The sequence below is a fragment of the Cygnus atratus genome, chromosome 7 (assembly GCF_013377495.2).
Source record: "Cygnus atratus isolate AKBS03 ecotype Queensland, Australia chromosome 7, CAtr_DNAZoo_HiC_assembly, whole genome shotgun sequence".
In the NCBI taxonomy this organism is placed as follows: domain Eukaryota; kingdom Metazoa; phylum Chordata; class Aves; order Anseriformes; family Anatidae; genus Cygnus; species Cygnus atratus.
The window spans coordinates 28,760,067-28,780,269 of NC_066368.1; the positions used below are offsets into that span (position 1 = coordinate 28,760,067).

The 20,203-nt window shown below is 39.3% G+C and overlaps 1 protein-coding gene across 1 annotated transcript in view; it reads left to right on the forward strand.

The window, feature by feature from the left end:
• FAM13C (family with sequence similarity 13 member C) overlaps positions 1–20,203 on the forward strand; it is a 51,865-nt gene that overhangs the window by 7,775 nt on the left and 23,887 nt on the right. The window contains exons 4-6 of the mRNA XM_035543701.2: positions 5,578–5,699; positions 13,952–14,015; positions 19,898–20,048. Of these exons, the coding sequence (XP_035399594.1) occupies positions 5,578–5,699; positions 13,952–14,015; positions 19,898–20,048 (337 nt within the window). The remainder of the gene's footprint in view (positions 1–5,577; positions 5,700–13,951; positions 14,016–19,897; positions 20,049–20,203) is intronic.

Genomic DNA, 20,203 nt, shown 5'->3' on the forward strand with positions numbered 1-20,203 from the left:
TCACTCGATGAAAGCTAATATAGCACAGATTTGCTGCTCCATGGTATTTTATGTGGCCTGAAGGAGTTAAATGAAAATGTTGATATTCTTTCATGGGAAACTTTTTGAGCATATAATTAGACTGCCATAAAATACCAGTGCAACTCATATATGCAGTCTCTGGAAGGAAAAACAGTGTCAGGCAGATAATTTTTATATGATTCAAGGGCTTGAATTAGGAAAAACAAAAGTGGTCCTGTGCCCTCCTCCACCTCCCAATTGCTCCCATCTCTGTCATACTGGAAGAGGTGAGATGTGTAGGCACTATTTTATCCCACCTTTGATTTGCTGGGGCTACTTGAGAGACAAGAACTAATGCAGAGCTTTGAATGCAATATAAAACAAGAACACAAAGCAAACATCATAACAGGAATTCTGCAAATTCATAGAGGGAATTGTATCCTAGTACTGTGAAAGACTTTTCAATGAATATATATATCTATGCTGAGTTCAGTGGTGTTTGCAGTGTGGGAAAGTGTTTACCCCTTGGAATAGTTTACACAAGGAAGCTATTCAGGAGAAGGCATCTACCAAGCCCCTCATATGACATAGCCTTCATTCTCATTAGTAGGGATCTGCACACTCCTTGATCCCGAGTGCTTGCCTTGCTGCATCTTCAACTACCTGGAAAGCTTTTGTTCTTGAAGAAGCGAGCACTTGGCTCATGGCTTTGTTTAAGGTGCCTGTGAAAAACAAGACTGCTTGCAGAAGTGCTCTGCAGAGTGTTTGTTTGTGTGTGAGGGATTCTCATTGAGATCCTTGGTGTGTTGTGACCTTCAAAAAACTACTGCAGCTGTCTGTGTTAGCAGCCCGAATCATAAGCTGGTTGTATCTGCTTCTCTCTGCTTTGAAGCTGAAAGTGAGGTGCTGCTGTGTTTTTTTCTAGCAGCTCTTGGTTTTGTGCATATGGCAGGTTGTTGTTACCTGGGGAAGTGGGCCAGACTGATGCTTTGAAACACTGTGCAACTGCATATACCTTCCTTTTGTGAAACAGCTTGCCACCAAGACATTCAGTGAGATAAATGATGTACTTAAAAGCAGCTGATGTCAAGCTGACAAACAGCAATATCCAAGTACAAGCATTGTAAAAGAAAAGTATGATGCACTGCAAATGGTGATTAAACTGTTCATCCTCGTTTTCTTGTGTTTATTGATACTGTACTTTTCCAACAGCCTCAATTCCCCAACCTGAGTTCTCTGTGGCATAAAAAAAGAGACTGTGACAATACTGCAGTGACAGTGTCTCTTTTACAGATGTTGCTCTGATAAGTCAAGAATGCTTGCTGCTCACAACTATGTGTTATGAGCCTGTGAGCTGTATTTTTAGAAACTAGTCCCTTTAAAATTGGAACAGGCTTTTGGTAAATAAGTTTGCTGCATGTGTTGGAAGGATTAAAGTCTGTTTGGATGGAAACGATTTTGTGTGCCTTTCTGCTAGCGAGAATCCAGGGGATTTCCGCTGTAGAAAGGTCACTGAGAGGGAGCAGGTCTCTGTGCTCAAGTAGGGGAAAGATGGCCATCTTGGGGATTTTGAGCTTCATGAGGCTCGGAAGTGTGTGTGTCTGCTGAAGTGTGATTTCTGTGCCTCTGATTTTTATGACACAAGTGTAGTACATGTGGTCGTGTCTTGATGAAGAAAAGGTTATTGAATTTCCAGTGATGATTAACAGGACCAAGTCTAATAAAAGCGCAGTACCAAATGACGTCAGTTGACAAAACATCAACTGATAAGAACTCACTACAGTAAAGCTGTTTCTTGGATATTGCATGTGGTTATTTCTTTGGAGGCAGGAACTGGGTATGGAGGCAGAAACTGGGTGTGGAGGTTGGAGCTGGGCATGGGGGCATCTGTAGCTTTTCCAAAGCATGGGAACAGGGGCAGGCTGCTGGAATGTGGCTACAACTTTGTATTAGAGCTACCTGGGTTCACCATTCCCCTGGTTTCATGAGCTCTGTTCAGTAATTCTGCAATATTTATCTCTAGAAAATCAAATTAATTAGGATTTTTGGGGCTTCAAGAGATAAGGAAGCATATGCTTAGAAAATAGTTCAGGCGTTTGGTGTGAGAACAGATGGTGAGGAATGGAAAGTCTGCTCTTCTTGCCTAATCCTTTCTCTGGTCACTCATCATTAGTACACAGTCATGAATATAGATTATTAAATTAATTCATCCTCTGAATCCTCATTGATATTGAGATATTTTTATATAATGACACTAAACATACTAGCTAATTGGTATAATGAGTATAAGTTCAGTTTTTAAGTCATATTATTAAAGTAAATGACTATTAAACTGAAATGGTGGCTTAACAATAGATACCCAGAGATGGGAATGCTGAAAACTGCTGTGTGAAATTTTGTATTTGAGTATAATAAGTTATCAACCTACATTAATTCCAGAGGACTTCCAGTATTAAAGTTGTGGTTTTAAATACACAGAAAACAAACAAACAAAAAACAAACAGAGCCAATGTAAAGACAGTAGCCACACGAGCACATGAACATATCAGGTTCCACTTTGTTTTTTACATATACTCTGTTTATGTTCAAATTATACCTCCTGTCATGGATTAAATCTGTTCAGTTCACTGTCCATTAAATACATCTGCTTCTTTTCTTGTGTAGAGTGATGTTTTCAGGTGGGGGAGTAGGCACTTCTGCTCAGGACTTTAGTCCTGGCTATTTTCTGCATTGACACAGCACCATGAGGTATACCAGAGCTCTGGTCCCAAGTGCTGGTAAAGTATTCCCAGGGGCAGGAATCACAGTCAGGAATTTGCATTTGAAGAGATCTAGAAGTGTTTGTGTGTTGGGTAGGGCATGTTAAGGTTGCAAGGTGCTTTTGGGGGTTCAAGAGCAGATGAGCTGCTGTGTAAACACAGCACAAGTTTGTATGTCTGTACCATAATTCAGATGCTGTGACAGAGATGGTTTATGATATGCTGTGATTGGAGGAAAACATTAAAAAAAAATTAGCCTGTGAAACAGAAACTGATTTATCGCAACATGTGTATGATGGTTGTTTTTGGCTGCTTCCAAACCCATGTATTATTTTGTGTATAAAGCAAAACTCACAGCAGTGATTACACAGCACTGAGTCTACTTAGTATTGCCTGGAGATTTCCCTGTTCACAAACTGCTTACAAGATGCAGCCTGACTAGAGAAGCCTCAATCCGTAGTGAAGAAGAAAGAAAATCATAGAATGGTTTGGGTTGGAAGGGAAAGCCCATCCAGTTCCAGCCCCCTGCCATGGGCAGGGACACCACCCACCAGCCCAGGTTGCCCAAAGCCCCATGCAGCCTGGCCTTGACCACTTCTAGGGATGGGGTGTTCATGTCTCTGGGCAACCTGTGCCAGTGCCTCACCACCCTGATAGTAAAGAATTTCTTCCTTATATCTGATCTAAATCTACCCATTTTTAGTTTAAAACCATTACTCCTTGTCCTATCAAAATAAATAAAAAATAAAATAGAAGACAGCTCTATGTTGTTTGTTCCGTCTGACACAGCAGAAAGAGATTTTGTTGCTCTTAAGAAACAGTTGTCCCATCAAGGGTGATTCCCTAGGGTTTCTCTATAACATCATAACAACTTAACTTACAAACAAAACAAGTAAACAACCAAAACCCACCACCACCACAAAAATAATAATAATTAAAAAAAACCAACACCCCGTGTATTATGGTCCTCAGCTTTCTCTTTCACCTAACAGAAAGCATCTTGAATTGTCATTTTCTTTCTGCTGATAGTCGAGAGCGGAACTTTTTGCAAAAGTTGGCTTCTGCTGAAGCAAGTTTACCGCTTGTACTTTATCAAATGCAGGTTTGGTTTAGCACTTTTAACTGGACTGGCTTTTTGGAACTTAATAATTTAAACAGTCCAACATTGAGAAGATTTCAGCCTCAAGATAAAATTGCTAAACTTGAAAGGCAGTTGTTTTGATCATTTACATAGCACCCAAAGTTTTATTTTTGCCTGTATTAACAGCTGTTGTCGTCAACTTTTGAATTTAAGCACATCTAAGCACAAATATTTACACTTCTGTGAATGCAGTACAGGCATATTTTTACAGATCTCATAGACCAAGTAGAAATTAATATTCCCTTATTCAACAAGTATCCTGGTACTTTGTAAGAGGACTTAGATTAAAATAAATTGTAAGAGTATAGTTAAAATATCATCATAAGAAGGAAGTAAAATGCCAATGATTGGACTTTTTATTTATTTATTTTTTACCAGGTCTTTTTACAAGTTCCTTTAGTCCTTCAACATTAATTTTGAGAGGCAAGCACTGAATATTTCTCCTGAGAGGAGATCATTTAGGCAACTTTCTTAAATTTTATAACTTTTAGTAGAGTTTGCAATTTTATAAAAGAATAATTTACTTTTGTTTAAATAGTGTATCTGTAAGCAAGATTCATTCATAATCTGTAAAGATAGAACAGGCTAAGAAGGAAGTGAAAAGCAGCCATGGTTTTTGTAAATGCAGAATGACTTCAGCACTCCAAATTCCCATCCAAGCAGTCCTATCCAATCTTCTGACTTTCAAGCTTGCATCTAAGCTTTGAGACTGGAGCAAACTCAGGAACATTGTTTTACCAGAGGAAGTGAATGTGTTGTTTTGCAAAACACATTGCATTTTAATTTTTTTAAAACAAACAAACAAAAAAAAACAAACCAAACCAAAACAAAACAAAACAACAAAAAAACAAACAACTTTGATTTGAAAAAACCTTCATTAACTTACCCCTTGGCAATGCAATGGAAATATTATAACCCATTTTATAGGTAAGGAAATTAAGACGTGCTAAATAAATTGTCACAGCCATACAACTGGTTTCTGAAAGCTTGAAGTCAAGTGTATTCCTTTCTAATTCTTTGTTCTGGCCTTGATTTGTTGGACTAAATTGCCTTTTTTATTTCCTTTGTGGCTAGGTGTCTGATGTGACTGTTTTTTTTTTGTTGTTCGTTTGTTTGTTTTTTAATTTTGCTCACTGATTTTCACTCCTCTGCAGAAATACTCTATTCATTAAGCTATGAATATGCTGGGGAAGGGAAAGAGCAATAGGAACAAGAAGCTGGGTAAACTTTACAAATTATATTTAAGTGAACTGAATTTGCTTTTGTCAGCCAAAATTTTTCTGATTATGCCCAATGAAATATTACTGACATGTGAATAAATAATTTCAATTTAAATGTAAATGTATATATAAAGCAAAAAATATTGAACTCTGCGTATAGCACCTCTTAGCTCAGATGCTGACATATGTTATCTAACTAATAAACAGCAAATGGGTTACAGTAGCTTCTTGTCTGCATTGGTTTCAAACAGCATGTTACAGTGAATGACGATGCTGCTTTGTTTAAAACCTTTTCTACTCTGTGTTTTCCAACTGTTTCCAGATTGTTACCAAAAAATAACAGTGAACCACAAATCAGCATCCAGTTCCATGAAGCTTTTTCTTCCTTAAAGCAAAATATTCAGCTGAGTTTGATCAGTACTGACAGGACATTCAACATTTTTGTTGTTTTCTGCAGGAGCTGGAGAGTTCATTGCCAGGCCTCTCAGACTGGCAGGAGAAGGAAGGATCCTCAGCTAATGACTATGCACAGAACGTGTCTTTCAGATGCCAGGAAGAAGTCGTGAGGTTTCAACCAAGGTAAGCTTTTGGATAAGACAGTGCATTTCATTTCTGATCATTTCTAGGAAAGGCTAATTAATTTGCTGCCTTTTGTATAAAATATTCAGACTCCTGGCTCCGAATTGGCAGTTGTATTTTGTATTTATATGCCTAGAACTATTTGGAGAAAATGAAAGGGATGAAGATAAGAATGCAAATTTCATCTTTCTTTAAACCCTTTTAATTTCAAACAGGAAAAACATCCTCAGATCAGAAATTTCAGTTCCTGTGTGCCAATGCCAAGTTTCAAAAATAGCTCAATACCCCCCCCCATGCTGACTTGCCTCAGTCTTTCTCAGAGCTGTATTCCCACTGAGAAATGGGAAGCCACACACTTGATTTTAGCATGGGTATGTATACATTTACATATTGTTTACACCCTGAGCACTGTGGAACTGCTTCTTTCAATGCTGTGAAGGGTATGGGGAGGGGGGTGGGACACACATTCAGGTCAAGTGTTAGCTGGGTCTTGATTACAGACAACTCAGCAGATAATGAAGTAACCTACCTCTGGTAACTACTGGGAGTCAGAATTCCATTCCCAATCTTCACAGCTCTGCAAAAGGCTGGAAATGGGGCTTCACCTCACCCAGCTGACCTGACCTACCAGTAAAGGCATGTCCCAAGGATAAGATTTAGCTCTTACTGATGGGCTTGGACTGTGTAAATAAGGTCATGCTCTTCAGAGTCATCAGTTTTCAGGGTACTCCTTACAGATTTCCCATGCTCAGGTGCTGGATCAGCCCTGCTTTGCTGTGCACTTAGAGTTTCAGGCAGGTGAGCCAGGACTCTCTGATCTCTGTTCTCTGCCCGAAGGTGCATGACAGCCTTGGTGCTGTGAGCGCTTCCACTGCAGCATGACAGAGGCTCTGGCTCTCTTTGGAGGGGACTTGAGCAGCAGCTGTACGTCCTGGAGGTGATCAGTGGGTCAGGACACAGCTAGTGGACACACAGAGCTCATTGCCTCCAAGGCCTGTCTCAAGTTGGTGCTAGGTCAGTTATAACAGTTGCCATCTAATGGTATTTTGGTGCTTTATGTGAAAGGAACCGGTTGCCTTTATGACAGCCTTTAGTAGGCAATGTTGTAAATGATTTTAATTTGTGCTCTCAAAGGAAACTTTAGCAGAATGACCAACCATTTAGTTAGCTTTCACAAAGAACTATATTTACTCTCCAATGCTTGTATCTGCAATTGAGACACTGCAAATCCTGCATATCAGAAAGTGTTTCTAATTACCCCTAGCCTAGGAAACCTGCGTTCTACATCTCTGGGAAAAACCTGCCTTCTACATCTCTAAGAAAAAATCACATGGATTACTTGTCAAGAGGAGAATATTGAGTTTGGTACCAGAGAGTTAGACCTACCTAACGCTCTGTTGGTAGGATCTCTGTGTTAGGATAGATAAGGAAGTAACATTGATTAATTTTGACTGGTGACAGAAACATAATGAAAGAAAGATGGACTTTAAACATAAAAGCCATAGTGTGCACGAATTAAACAGCAACCACAGCAAAGTTACCCTGTGCACTTGAACTGTTTGGCCTTTTCAGTTTGCCTGGTATGAAACTGTTGTTCGCTATGCTATTTACTTCTGTTTAATGCCTGCGTAGTTCCTTAGGAAGCTGGCTATCAATAAGTGCTAAGTTTTTTAAATAGTGGCACCTGGATTTATCATGCTAAGAGCTGTGAAAGCTTAGTGATCACATGTCAGTTCTGGCCATGTCTTAGTTTGATTATTAAAACAAAATGGAGGTGACTTTGCTGCCAAAAAAGGGACTTTGAGCATGGAGTGAACACACATTAGCTCACGGTCCTTGGCCTCACACACACATTGTATTCACTTTAGCTGTCTTAACTTTCCCACCACCCAGCTAGGGCAGAGGACTTTGAATTGCATATGCTGAGGTTAACACTTTTCAGTTTCAGGGTCACTCTGGCTGGTGACTCCTCTTAAGAGTCACCAACAGCTTGCCTCATCTCTTTGCCAGCAATAGGCTTTGATTGGGCCAGAGCGTCATTTTGTGCCCATGTCTCAGCTTGTGCAGATCACTGGCTGCTGTGTCAGGATCACAGAACTGGCTTGTGCAATGGGCTGTGAAACACAGCTGCCAAGCTATGATGTCTTGCCTTGTTTTCTGCCTTCTCTGCTCTGGAACATGACAAAGGTTAAGTATTTGGGCTTGGGAGCAGACAACGGTCATAGTTAGATTTTGACAGAATGCATCTGCTAGCCCTGCAAAACTTGAGTTTTGCTATCTTCTAGTTGAGTTTTGCTGGGTTACTGGTAAAAGTGAAAGTTCTTCAGAACATTGCAACTTCCTAGGATACACAACTCATAGACCAGGAGCTTTCTGGTCTTTTGAAGAAGAGGAGATGACCGCATTACTGCAGGGGTGCCACTACTATCTATCAGATGTGTGTGGGGAGGATAGGAGAGGAAGGATTTATTTCTGTCTCAGACTAAGGTGAATTATTTCTAGTAAGCTTTGTTGTTCCTTCTTCTATAATATAATTTCTTCAGATTGCTATAGCTCTGTAATTAGTCTCATTGGAGTTTAAAATCTAAATACATCTGAACTGTACGGAGTTTTTGAAATCTGTTCTAGTCAGTGCAAAACCAGGTCAGTTTTAATTTGACTAGATATGGATAAAAAACTGCTGAGATACAAGAAACTTTTGGGCACAGTCCCCATTTAGCAGAACAGTCTAAATTCAGGGTGACATAACACTGTAATTTCATAAACAGATACGTGACAGAAGAGCAGAACTCGCAATGTAAGAGAAACAATTCATAGAAATAGGGCACAAGTGCATGCATAGATTGTTTGGGTGGAGGGGTTGGTTGCTGGTTGGGTGCTTTCATTTTATAATGACTCACAACCACTGAAACAGTGAAGGAAAAGTTAGTGGGATTTGAGAGAAATAGGAGAATAGACTTGGTGAAGAGATTTAAGGATAACTCTATATTGCATTTGAAACAGAAGAATGAGGGGATATTGTCTTGGTCTTGGCTAAGCTGTATTTGCCCTGTGAATCAAGGGTTTTAACTTTGAGGTGTTTATCATGCATGATTTTATGAAAATCGGCATCAATTTAGAATATGAAATGCCATTTGTGTAGATGGAAACCTTTACATTTTATTAAAAGAACATGAATTTCTAATACTGTTGCCACTGATTACATTGAATACTGCTCTAGTCATTGTGTGTAGTTGGGTTTGGATAAGAGTATAATATAATCTGCACCTCTGGGAGATAAAAATTACATGCAAGCCCCAGGAACAAATGGTGCAATAAAGAGAATTGTCTTTTTTAAAAGAGAACAGGAAAGCATGTATGATTTTGCATGATTGCAAAAAGCTGCTCTTAATGATTGCCTTCTTAAAGTCAATCAGCAAAACTGATCCGGATTGCAGAGCTGTGCCCTCAGTTTACCTGAGTGGAGGATGGTGTTTTCTTCAGATACTTGTTACACAGACAGGGGGCTGAAGCATGGGACTCCTGGGCAATGGGAATATCAGTGTTTCAGAGAAGTTTGTGTTCCAAGTCAATGGGGGAACTACATTCTTTTTTTCTGACAAAGAAAAAATTCCCTCTGCTTTATATTCCCCAAATAAAATAGAAGTGGAGCGGTTTCATTCAGTAGGACCCAGCTTGTCCCTGGGTTGGACTGTAATTTCTGCAGAGGTTTCAGGATAGCTGTTGCTGTCAGACCTACAACTCTTCTCCAGGAAACCTGGGAATGCTGAGAGCCCTGGGCTTCCCTGGATCTGGGGCCCAGCCAGAACCTCCCAGGATGTCTGTGCGCCCCATGGGAGGCTGAGCTCTAGCAAGGCTTTCAGTAACAAACTTGTTCAGGCAAGTAGCTTTTGAGAGTGCAGTTCAAGTGGTGACTGATATCTTCCATGCTTTCTGCTGAACAGATACATCTCAGAGATGTGTAAGAAAGAGCAGGGAAGATGCAGAATTGCTGATGTCCCCATACCATGTGGCGGAGCCTCATGGGTGAGGCAGAGCTGGGGAGGCTTCATTCCCATGCAGGTGGCCAGGCAAGCCGGGAGAAAACCTGGCCATATTCCCTCCGATCTGGCAAAAATTCATCATGACCAGTCTGTGTCTGTGCTTACCTCTGTGTCAGCAAATATTGATTTTCTGATAAAGCACTGTTTTGCTGGGAAATGATGGATCAGTTCCTAAAAGCAGTTTCTTCAGGGGTCTTGATATTAAAATATTGATGTATAAGGTGCTAATGATACTTCTTGTATCAAGAAATGGAAAATCCACGAGCAAACTCTTGGGTTGCCATCCACTTTAAAAAAAAGAAAAAAAAAAAAAAAAAGGTGGCAGTAGTGGTGGTGGTATGATACAGGGGAAAAAGAAAAAAAGCATATTACTGTAGCCCAAATAAGGACTGTGGCTGGTGAGTATGAGAGGCACTCATAATAAGAAAAGCAGATGATGGTGGTCCACAGCCAAGCTTTAACTACTGCAACTTGAGACGGACAATGCTCTGCTGGCTCTCTGGATGTCTGCTTGCTCCAGCATTCAGGGACTGCCCATAGAGTAGCCTAGGATGTGTCCAAGCAGTCTTGTGCCCTTAAAGATGTTTTTTTGAGAGTCCACATTCTATGTTAATCCAAAAGCCTGTTGTCATTCTGCTTTGCTTTTTAAGGATTCATAAGCCGGCTTTTTAAGCATTTACTTGCAGCCCTGTATGAGGTGGTGAGTATGTTTGAATTTTGTAGTGCTTTTTGCCATTTGTGGGGCTCAGAAATGATGTTTCCATTTCCCTGATGCTGAGGTGTGTCGGTTGTGGGGTCTGCCATTCTGTGAACCCATGTAATGTAACCTCTGGATAGGCTGAGTCAGTCCCCTGATGTGGTACTGAGACTACACTTTCTGAGCTGTTCTCCTGACAGGCCATCCTCACAGTGGGCAGGGTAAAACTGATAGACAGACTGGAGATGAGGAAGGAATATGGGTCCAGGACAGACTGAAAGTGAATCTGGAAGAGGTTTGAATCCACAGCACAGAGTAGAGTTTGCTTTCAAGGAGTTATCACTAATGGCACCTCTAATGCATTACTTGGCCCAAGACGCTGAGTGCATGTGGCACTGCGGTACATAAATGCCTCCAGAGAATGGTGTTAGTGTAATCCAGGGTTACACGGGTTTAAACATACAGGAATCTAGTCCTAATCCGAGGTAGAACTGGGAGGAGTGTAAAGGCTGGAGATGTCAAGATTATAGAATGTAATGCTCCTTTCTGGTTTTAATCTGGGAAATAAGAATTGAATTTGCTTAGGTTTAAACATTTTCTCTAGTTTTTAAAATTATGTGTTTTTATTTGAATTTTATATGGGTTTAGAAGTGGTATCATGCATAATTCAATACTTTACATGTTTTGGTCTGTTTTTTTAAACAGCTCACTGCTCATGCAAATTCGTCCTCTCCTTGAAGTCTGTTAGGAGCTCTGTTATGATAATTAACATTTAGATTTTTTTTTTTGTTATGTCCACAAGCTTCAAATGTACATGTTATTGGATTGAATCTTTGTCATCTGTGCCATAGCAGAACACAATAATTCTGCCAAAGCCAGAATTGCCAGACTGCAGGAAGGGTGAGAGATCAGGCTTTTTTATATTTTGTAAAGAATAATGTTACACATATTTGAATAGTAGCTATAGAGAGAATTACATTTTCATTATTTTATGTGACGTCAATAGTACAAAATAAGGGTTGCCTGCAATTATTCAAAATTTCAGCTGCAGTTCAAAATAATTTTAATGTTCTCAGTACAGATGGAAAATTAGGGCTTCTTGCTGCTGCTTTTGAAGTTAATGGATAATTTGTGATTGACTTTTAATGAGAGTAGGATCCAACCCTTAGTTATTAAATTGTAAGCCTTTTGTTGCCTGGTGACAATCAGATAACCTGCATTTGCCTAGCAGAGTGGTTAATCGTGGTGAAAACAAAGAAGCACACCCCCAAACTCTATAGAATAGGATTAGCTCAGCATATATAGATTGCTGTTAATGTTTTTTCACACAAAAATGGTTATTCACGTTAATGATTTCAGAAAAAATATTTAGCATCTTCTGAATCCAAAGAACACAAAACTAAGAACATCTTATTCCAGTATTTTTAGTGAAATAAAAAGAGTAAAATGCAAGACTTCTGCATCCCTAAAACAGGAGACAAGTACGTCATCTCGAATGAGAGAGGTAGTACTGCAGGGATGCTGTAAACTTTTTACCCTCCAGAGTGCAAGATTCATGAGTTGATATAGCTGTGAATTATGTAGAATATCATCCTGCACCTATAAGAACTGATGATGTCCTTATTTTTCACTTCATTAGTGGATTGATTCTTCAGCTGCTTGTAGTCTTGCAGGTCCTTCCTTATATGTTATTAAACAAAACTATGAGCATTTCACTTTTCCCCATTCAATTAGTTCTTTGGCTCCCCATGGTATTTCACAGTCCTGTAAAACTCTTTTCTGCTGCCTCATACTGTTGTTGCTGCTGCGTAAAAGCTAGAGATCAGTTGTTAGGCATTAATCTTTTTGCTTCTGTAATTTGGTTTTCCTTCTGTTCTCTTCACATTACAGAGATGTTTGCTATTCATTTTTAGGAGAAATGGCACAAAGAATATACATGTGGAGAGCTATACAGACATGTAGATAGATGCTGGTACAACAGTCAGCCAAAGGCACCTTGCTGCTTAAGTACCTCCAGCAATCACTCATACACTTCTGAACAATGTATCTTCACTGAGGTGCGGGCTGGCTGGCCTGTGAGGCCTCCCATGCTGGTGCTACGTGTACCACCACCAAAATGACTCCTTTTTGTTCCTACAGAAATTGCACATCTCAGAGCCTTTTTGAAGGCAAGTGGATGTTCATTGTGCTATAACTATCATGTCTATTTTAGTATAGAAAGTTTTTGTGGCAGACTTTGTGCACATTTCAGTCTTTAAATGCCTAGTAAATCTATGAAGAACTATAGTTCTTGGTAAAGAACTACACAAAGGACTGTGTATCTCTGTACTTTGTTGTCCCTAGAGACTTTTAAAACTGCTTGGTTTTGCTGGGATGAGACTGAGCACAATAGGTTGAAAAATATGAATTATTTTGTCCAAAGGAATCCGGGTATTGTAACGATTTTGATCACATCCACAAGTGAGTTCTTGCAGGGACCAGTCTTGAACAAATATTGCCACCTTTTCAGCAATGAGAAAACTCATTCTCTGAGACAGCAATGGTTTTCTTGCTTCAGCTGAATGCTGTTGTTGCAAGTCAACTTGTGATACACCCATGTCAGTCTTTGAAGTTTTATGTGGAAAGAAAGCCTCTGCTTTGGGAAATGATAGAGCTGTGGTATGAGGCTTTGCAGGTTTCTCACCTAATCCACGGCAGGTTTTTATTAGGGTTCAGTTTCATTCCTCGATAGATGCCTGTAACTAACCCTGAAGCTGGTGTGCGTGTGGAGTCCTAGGATATGACTGCATCTGCCTGGACGTGGCACAATCCTCTCACTAGCTATAGTCAGTGGGAAGAGATCTTCCCCTTGCTGGTCCAGGACCTTCCTTTCCTATTTCTGCATGGAGAAGCGGTGATACACTGAGAGAAAAGCAAAGCTATGGACACTGATGGCTGCTAAGTGAGAGTACAAAACATGGAAATCTCTATTGTTTAAAGGTTTTCCAACTCCTCATGGGAGTCCTGTGAATCTTTGTGAAATTCGCAAAAGAGAACTTAAGCAGAAAGTTGAAGACTGGGAGCCTAAAATACCGTCAAGTAGAAATACAGAAAGATTTATTCTTTATGGCTCTGATACTGGAAAACTTTTGTTCTTAACTTAAAGCATGTAGGACAAATCGTACTTAGGTTTAAATGTTTGGACTTATTTTTGGCTTTAACCCTATTAGCTTATGATGCTGAGAGCCAATCATGCTGCTGCAGGACTCTTTGTATGACAGAGTGAGCCTACACTTTAAAGTTATAGTTTCCAGGTTCTCATTCAGAGTTTAAATATATTATGTAGAATTCCATAAAATCACCAGTGTTTTTTGCATGAGGTATAAAATACAGAAGTAACTTTCACAGAAATGTTATTTTTTCAATAAATATCCTATAACTTGCAATTTATGTACAGACATGATGAAAAGTTTGAAATATTTGCAGTACATACAAGCAATTTATTGAGTGAAAATTCTTGTTTTATTTTGTAGTCTAGATCAGAAAGCATATATTTCACGAAAGGAAGCAACTGAGCAACTGCACAGCTTAAGTGAGGTGAGTGTAACCAAAAGTTGAAATATGGTGTTACAAATTTTGAATCAAATATTTGTTTTTTGTTAATTCTCAGCTCTTGGAATAATGTAATCACTTGTGAATTTTAGGTTAGCTTTTTAATGAATCATTCTAGTCATGGTTTTGGAGAAAAGCATAATAATGTGATGCGAGACTACTATAATGTTTTAAAAGTTGGAAGCAAGAGATTTAAAAAATATTTTAAGTGAACTATGCTGCTTTCTATCTGTGATCAGAAAAGAATTAAACATTCAGTATTGACTAAATGAAATGCCATCTTGCAAGAACGTTTGACTTTTTCATCATATTACAGCTTAAATATGTTCAACCATCAATTATGTTTTGTTTAAAAATAAGATCTCAAGGTTGCTACATCCTGTATAAATAAACTATGAACTGTACAACATAGTCTGAAAGGTAGGCTTGTCAGTAGGAGGGGAGAGTTGGAGGGAAGAGAGAAAGCAAGGAAAGCCAGATAACACCTGTGACACTTGAAACGGGAGCTTTTTTCATAGTGATTATGTCAGGAGCACAGCATGAGAGTAGTGCATAAAGAAACCGTCTGTGTGACCATGGATGAGCCTGGGCTAAACTGTCACAGTTAAGGCAATATACGGAAGGCCAAAAACAAGTTGTGCAATTACTGAAAATGTCAAACATTATAAAGCATCTTCCACAAACAAGGGTATCTGCATACTAGCATAGACCAAACTTAATACTTCAAGATAGTACTGCAAACGTGCTTGGACTTAAACAAGGAGCAGACAAAATTTTAAGTGTAGACTAAGATGACAGTAAAGGCAGGTGGAGAAAAGGAAGTCTATTCCTGTCAAACCATGGAAAAACAGCTTTGTTTGCATAATGAGCCACTGAATATCTATGCCTATTAATAGATGCCTGACTTTCATTAGGAGAAAACCACAACGTGTCCTTTTGAAAGAATTCAGACTTAATTTTCTCCTTACGTTTAATTATTTCCTGTGCATTTGTGTCATCGTTGTGCAGCTCACTGTTGAAAATCCTGATAATAACTAGGCACTTTCTGTGACCAATATAAGGGAGTATTCTCAGCACTGGTCAAGCCAATTAAGGTCCTGGGAGAAATTACTAAATAATCATTTCTTCTGAGAAGCTCCATTGCAAATGTCACCAGAATTTCCAGAACCAAAATTGGTGAATCATAGAAAATCCCAAGGTCAAAGGCACCCACAAGGGTCTTTGAGTCCAACTCCTGGCTACACACAAGATTTAAATTACAAGATTTAAAATTCTTGCAAAGGATTCCTTAAAGGCTAAGATAAAATATTATAATAAAAACAGTGTGAGATATTAAAACAGATAAATAGATCAGAAATTAAAATAAAATGCAAATCATTTATGGGGAATGAGCAAGAGCTACATTCTGGTGCTAACTTTCTTTTGCAAAATCTTAGATTGTAGTATATCTCAGGTCTCCTTCAAACCCAAATGGAAATGTGTCATTAGAAAACAAGTTCCCTTCTTGCATTAGAGAAATTGTTGTCTCTCCTCACTGGTCACCTGTGACATTATACAAACCCAGGGCATATCTTGTTCTATCTTAGAGTTGCTTGTTTGTTCCTCGTAAGGGAAATTTTGAATTGGAAATGTCATTTGCCTCAAGACACAAGTATTGCCCTAGCAGATACCACAGATTTATTTATATTCATATAAAATACACCTATCTTATTTTAACCTCAACTCTCAGATTAAAAGGCAAGGGAGATGCTTTTATATGTCACTGCTCTAGCTCTGCTTTTAATTTCCTTACGGTGAGGAAATTGAACGGGCTGATATTTGTTCAGTTTCCTTTCTGTATGAATCACTTCAAAGGCTATTAAATTCTGAAAGCTTTGATTATTCTCCTTCTCTGCTCCAGCTGATTTCATAAATCCAGTAAATCCGTCAGTAAACTGCATATAGTGGAATAGCTGCCTTCCTGTCCCGGGGTGGGCAGGAGCAGGCCCAGGGGCAGGGTGCAGCCATCCTGAATATTCAGAAACACAGTGTGGGGAAAGGCAGCTTCAATTTACACAGACTGCACCAAGCCCAGGCTTTTCTGACACTGGGCAGGGTCTATGGGAAAGGGCAGACCCATTCCCTTTCCCTCTTTCCTCAGTTCCTAAATTTACCAGACCTTACATTTCCACAGGAATCAAATGAAACAGAGAACAAAATTATTTCTAACAGCAATGGCTCTCTTTTGGCCATTGGTAGCTATCTGCTTTCTCTGGGGATTTGCTGTGAGCACTGATTAATTAGCAGGCTTAATGGTACCATAGCCCTTAGTGCAACAAGGGAAATATTGTTGGGTTGTGAGGCTCCATTTCGCACATTGTTTTCTCTTGGGATGCAGCTCCCTGGTCATGCTGACTGACACAGCGCATACGGCTGATGTTACAGGGCCCCATGCAGGAGACCTTCAGCTGGAGAGGCAGGTACTGATAGCACCAATTAAAAAAATTAATTAAATTATATATATATATATATATATAAATCTATTTCAGGGGTCTTACATTCATTGCCAGAAAATTTTGGTGATAAACAGGGCACATTTGTTCGTTCAGCGTCACATTCTCCAGAGTGATATAGCAGTGTGAGTATAGGTGCGTGGTATTTATCTTTAGATATAAGAAGTTATCTGTCATCTCAATAATTCCTTGCCATAAGGCCTCAAACCTTGATTTTTAATAATCATTCGCTGGAAAGAGAGATGGTCAGTGGGTACAGTCTACAAGCTTGCTGGTTTGTAAAGATGGTTTCTTTACTACAGGCTGAGCTTCCTCAGCAAATGGCGATCCTTTTGTATTGTGCTTTCTCCAGCAGACAAGAGTACAATACTTTAATGACTGTGTTTTCTTAAAGCAGTAGCAGGAATTACAAATAGGAATGAAATACCACACTGCATCCCTTTCTGTTTTCCTTGGACTTTTTGTAAATGTCTATATTTTTCCATTATCTTTGATCTGCAGTAATGCAGGATTTTGTTTCTTCTTCCTCTAGCGGAATTGGTATAGCTCAAGTTCTTTGAATTGTCAATTACTTAAAAGGACAGCGAATATAAGAAACCCTTTCCCAAGACAATTATAATTGCTTCTTTTTCAAATTTGCAAAATACTGTTCTTAAGAGGTGACAATATTGGTTTTCTTTCCAATAAACTTAAGGATCCATTTTAAATATTAGTATGTCCTTTCATTTCTATTAGCACGAATCAGGAATTATTGCATAGCACTAGTGTTAGGCACCAGAATAAAGTTGGAATGAGCATCAAGTCTGAAGTATTTGAGATAAGGTTGTCAGCTGCTATAACATGCCATAGCTTAAATTTCTTCAGTGATACTGGTTTTCCATGGAAGAATTTACCTAAAATTATGACAGTACCTGCCGTGACCTAACATTTCCCTCTCTCTTTATGTATTGTAGCTGTTTGTATTTGCTTCTAACTTGTTCTGCAGGTCCCAGACTGGCAGGATCCACCTGGCTGCTTGGCCTTTGCCGGTACTTCAGACAGCCCCTCAGAGAGGGCAGGGCAGGCAGCAGGGTCATCCCTACCCTTTAGTAGGACCCTCCTGTTGCCTGTGAGCTGATGACCCTAGGCAGCTTTCTGCTTGGCCGCTGCTTAAAACTGTCTGTACATGGACAGGTGGTGGCTTTTCCTGTATAGTGTGCTGTGGCTGCAGTATAGTAGTCAACTGTGTTTTTTAGGAGTACGATGAGGTTGATGGCATACTCCAGATTCATTTCCCTGGTAACATCAAAGCGATAAAAGTTTCTTACTCTTTTTGTCCCTACATCAAATCTCTGTCAAGGGCATATTCAGGAAATTATAGAAGGTGTTTCTATCATTATTATATGGTGTTTTTTTCAGTATTTGGCAGGGGCTGGAAATTTGCCATCCACCCACCTTCCAAAGATGGGTGAAAAAACATCATATAAAACTCAGTATAAACCAGCTGGTGAATTAGACCACAGGCATTGCTGAAATAGTGTTTAACAATATAGTCTGTGTGAACGCTTTTATACTGAGCTTGCCATAAATGTATCATAAGAAATAGTGATGCAAAATGTATTTTCTTGACTTGGGAATTTTTTTCTCAAATGCTGAAGTCCATGAAGGTTAGGTGTTTTTGTCGGTTATTTGTTTATGTTCTCCTTACTGGGAGACGTAGAGACTGGGAGACTGAGAGACTCCCTTGCAAACTTTGGAAAGGTGCTTGCTAAAGGTCCATGCGATAAGGTCAATGCTGGGATCAGAATTCTCACTAGTGTGTAAATTGTATAGTTACTGTAAAACACTGCCCATCTGCTGTGGTAACTCCACAGCCACACTGGGTCTAGGTGGGGTGAGAGGTTGTAGAAAATGAGGCCTGATGGGTCATGAAAACTCTTCAAGAACCAGTGCCATGGGTGCCCATTCAAGCCAGCATACTTAGTTTCACAGGAAAAAATCACTTTTTGCTTTTTCAAAACTTCCCTATTTTGAGGTATCTCCTTGAAAGAGCTACTTTCCAATCCCTTTTCACTGCCTGAATTCTATAAAAGGATCAAGGCTGAAAGTCTTCCCTTCTGTTTTCGTTCAAATTCACTTATCTTCTTTAAGAAAAAAAAAAAAAGGAAAAAAAAAAAAAGGCTGGCATTCTTGGGCTTATAAAACGGCTGTATTACAATTAAAATAATGCACAAATACATTAAACTACTTACTAAATAGGTGATATATTCTTACACAAGGGAAATTATTCCAATAAATGAATTATTTCTTTAAATGAATCAATAAATTGGGTTCAGATCTTTGATGCAGTAGGGAAAAAGCAGCATTTTAGGGTATGAACTTAAGGAATATTTTTTTATGTTATGACTCAGATTTTTTTTTTCAGAAAATGCTCTTTACAAATATGTACCATTTGAGTGTTTTAACATTTTATGTATATTCTGAATGTGCCAGCTGTGTGATTATTAAGACAGCCTTGTGTGTTTTTGTTTTAAGCTGAAAGCTGTATTTCCCTTGAGAAAGGGGAGCTGAATGCACGGGATATCAATAGTGAGTCATTTCGCCCAGTTGGATGGTGATTAGGGCTTTCACAGCATTTACATCACAGCAAGATGCTTGTGTCAGATTGTACAGCTGAATATCGCATGCAGCATTAAAGATTAAAATGAGAAATGGACCAAGCACGACACAGTAGCTGGAAGTGATGTTATAGATAATGGGTCTCATTGCCATTGATTTGTCTGTAGCAAGTGACAATGATCTGTTAATTTTGCCTTTCCAGCAGATTGGAAATGATCTTTTTGCCCTGTAGGCAGCAGCCGCCTACATAAAAGCAATGTCTACATAAAGAAGTATCTCTAAAAAAGCCAGTCAAAAAAAATCTCTTCCAAGAATCCCGTGAGGGAGTGTATTCTCAGTAACTCTTTGTTCACTGCTGTGTACTGCACAATAGGCTGGAGAGGGATACCTTTTTTTTTTTTTTTTATGAATGGTGAATGGGGAGGGACATAATATCATCAGATCGTGATGTCAGCCCAATGAATGAAATACTTGCTTAGTGTATTGCTTCAAGACCAAGAAAAGGGACACCATCTCAATTTGCCTTCCTAGAATAAATTGTCTTTTGCTGACGATGTCATCTTTCTCACGTGTCACGAATAATCCGTTTAAATTGGGACTTAAATAACCAGAAGTGAGGAAACTCGTGGAATAGTGCGTTTGTTCTCTTGCACATCCTCTCAGAGCTGCTAGTGGAACACCCCTTTGCAGGCGCTTCTGATGGGCTCAGTGAGTTGAAGAGCTATCTCTGTATTTTGTTATTCTCTATCTAGCCCAATGTTCTGCTTTTGTCTGCAGAATTCTTTGTTGAAGCTACAAGCCCTCGAAACCGATCTGTGCTCTGCATTTCTGCCAACCCAGGAGGAAACTCCTCAGCTGCCGGCACCCAAGGATCCAACCCCTTCATCAGTCCAAACCAGTGTGCATCTTGATGGGGCCAGTTGTGGAGGTAAGGGATCGTGTCATGATGTGCTCTCATTTGCAATTATAAGAAAGCCTTGTGACTTGCAGTTCAATCTCAGATTTGCAGTCCTCTGGGAAACAGTGCAGAGCTAATGCAAAGCACCATTTCCTGATGCAAATGCTATGTAATGCAAAAAGGGA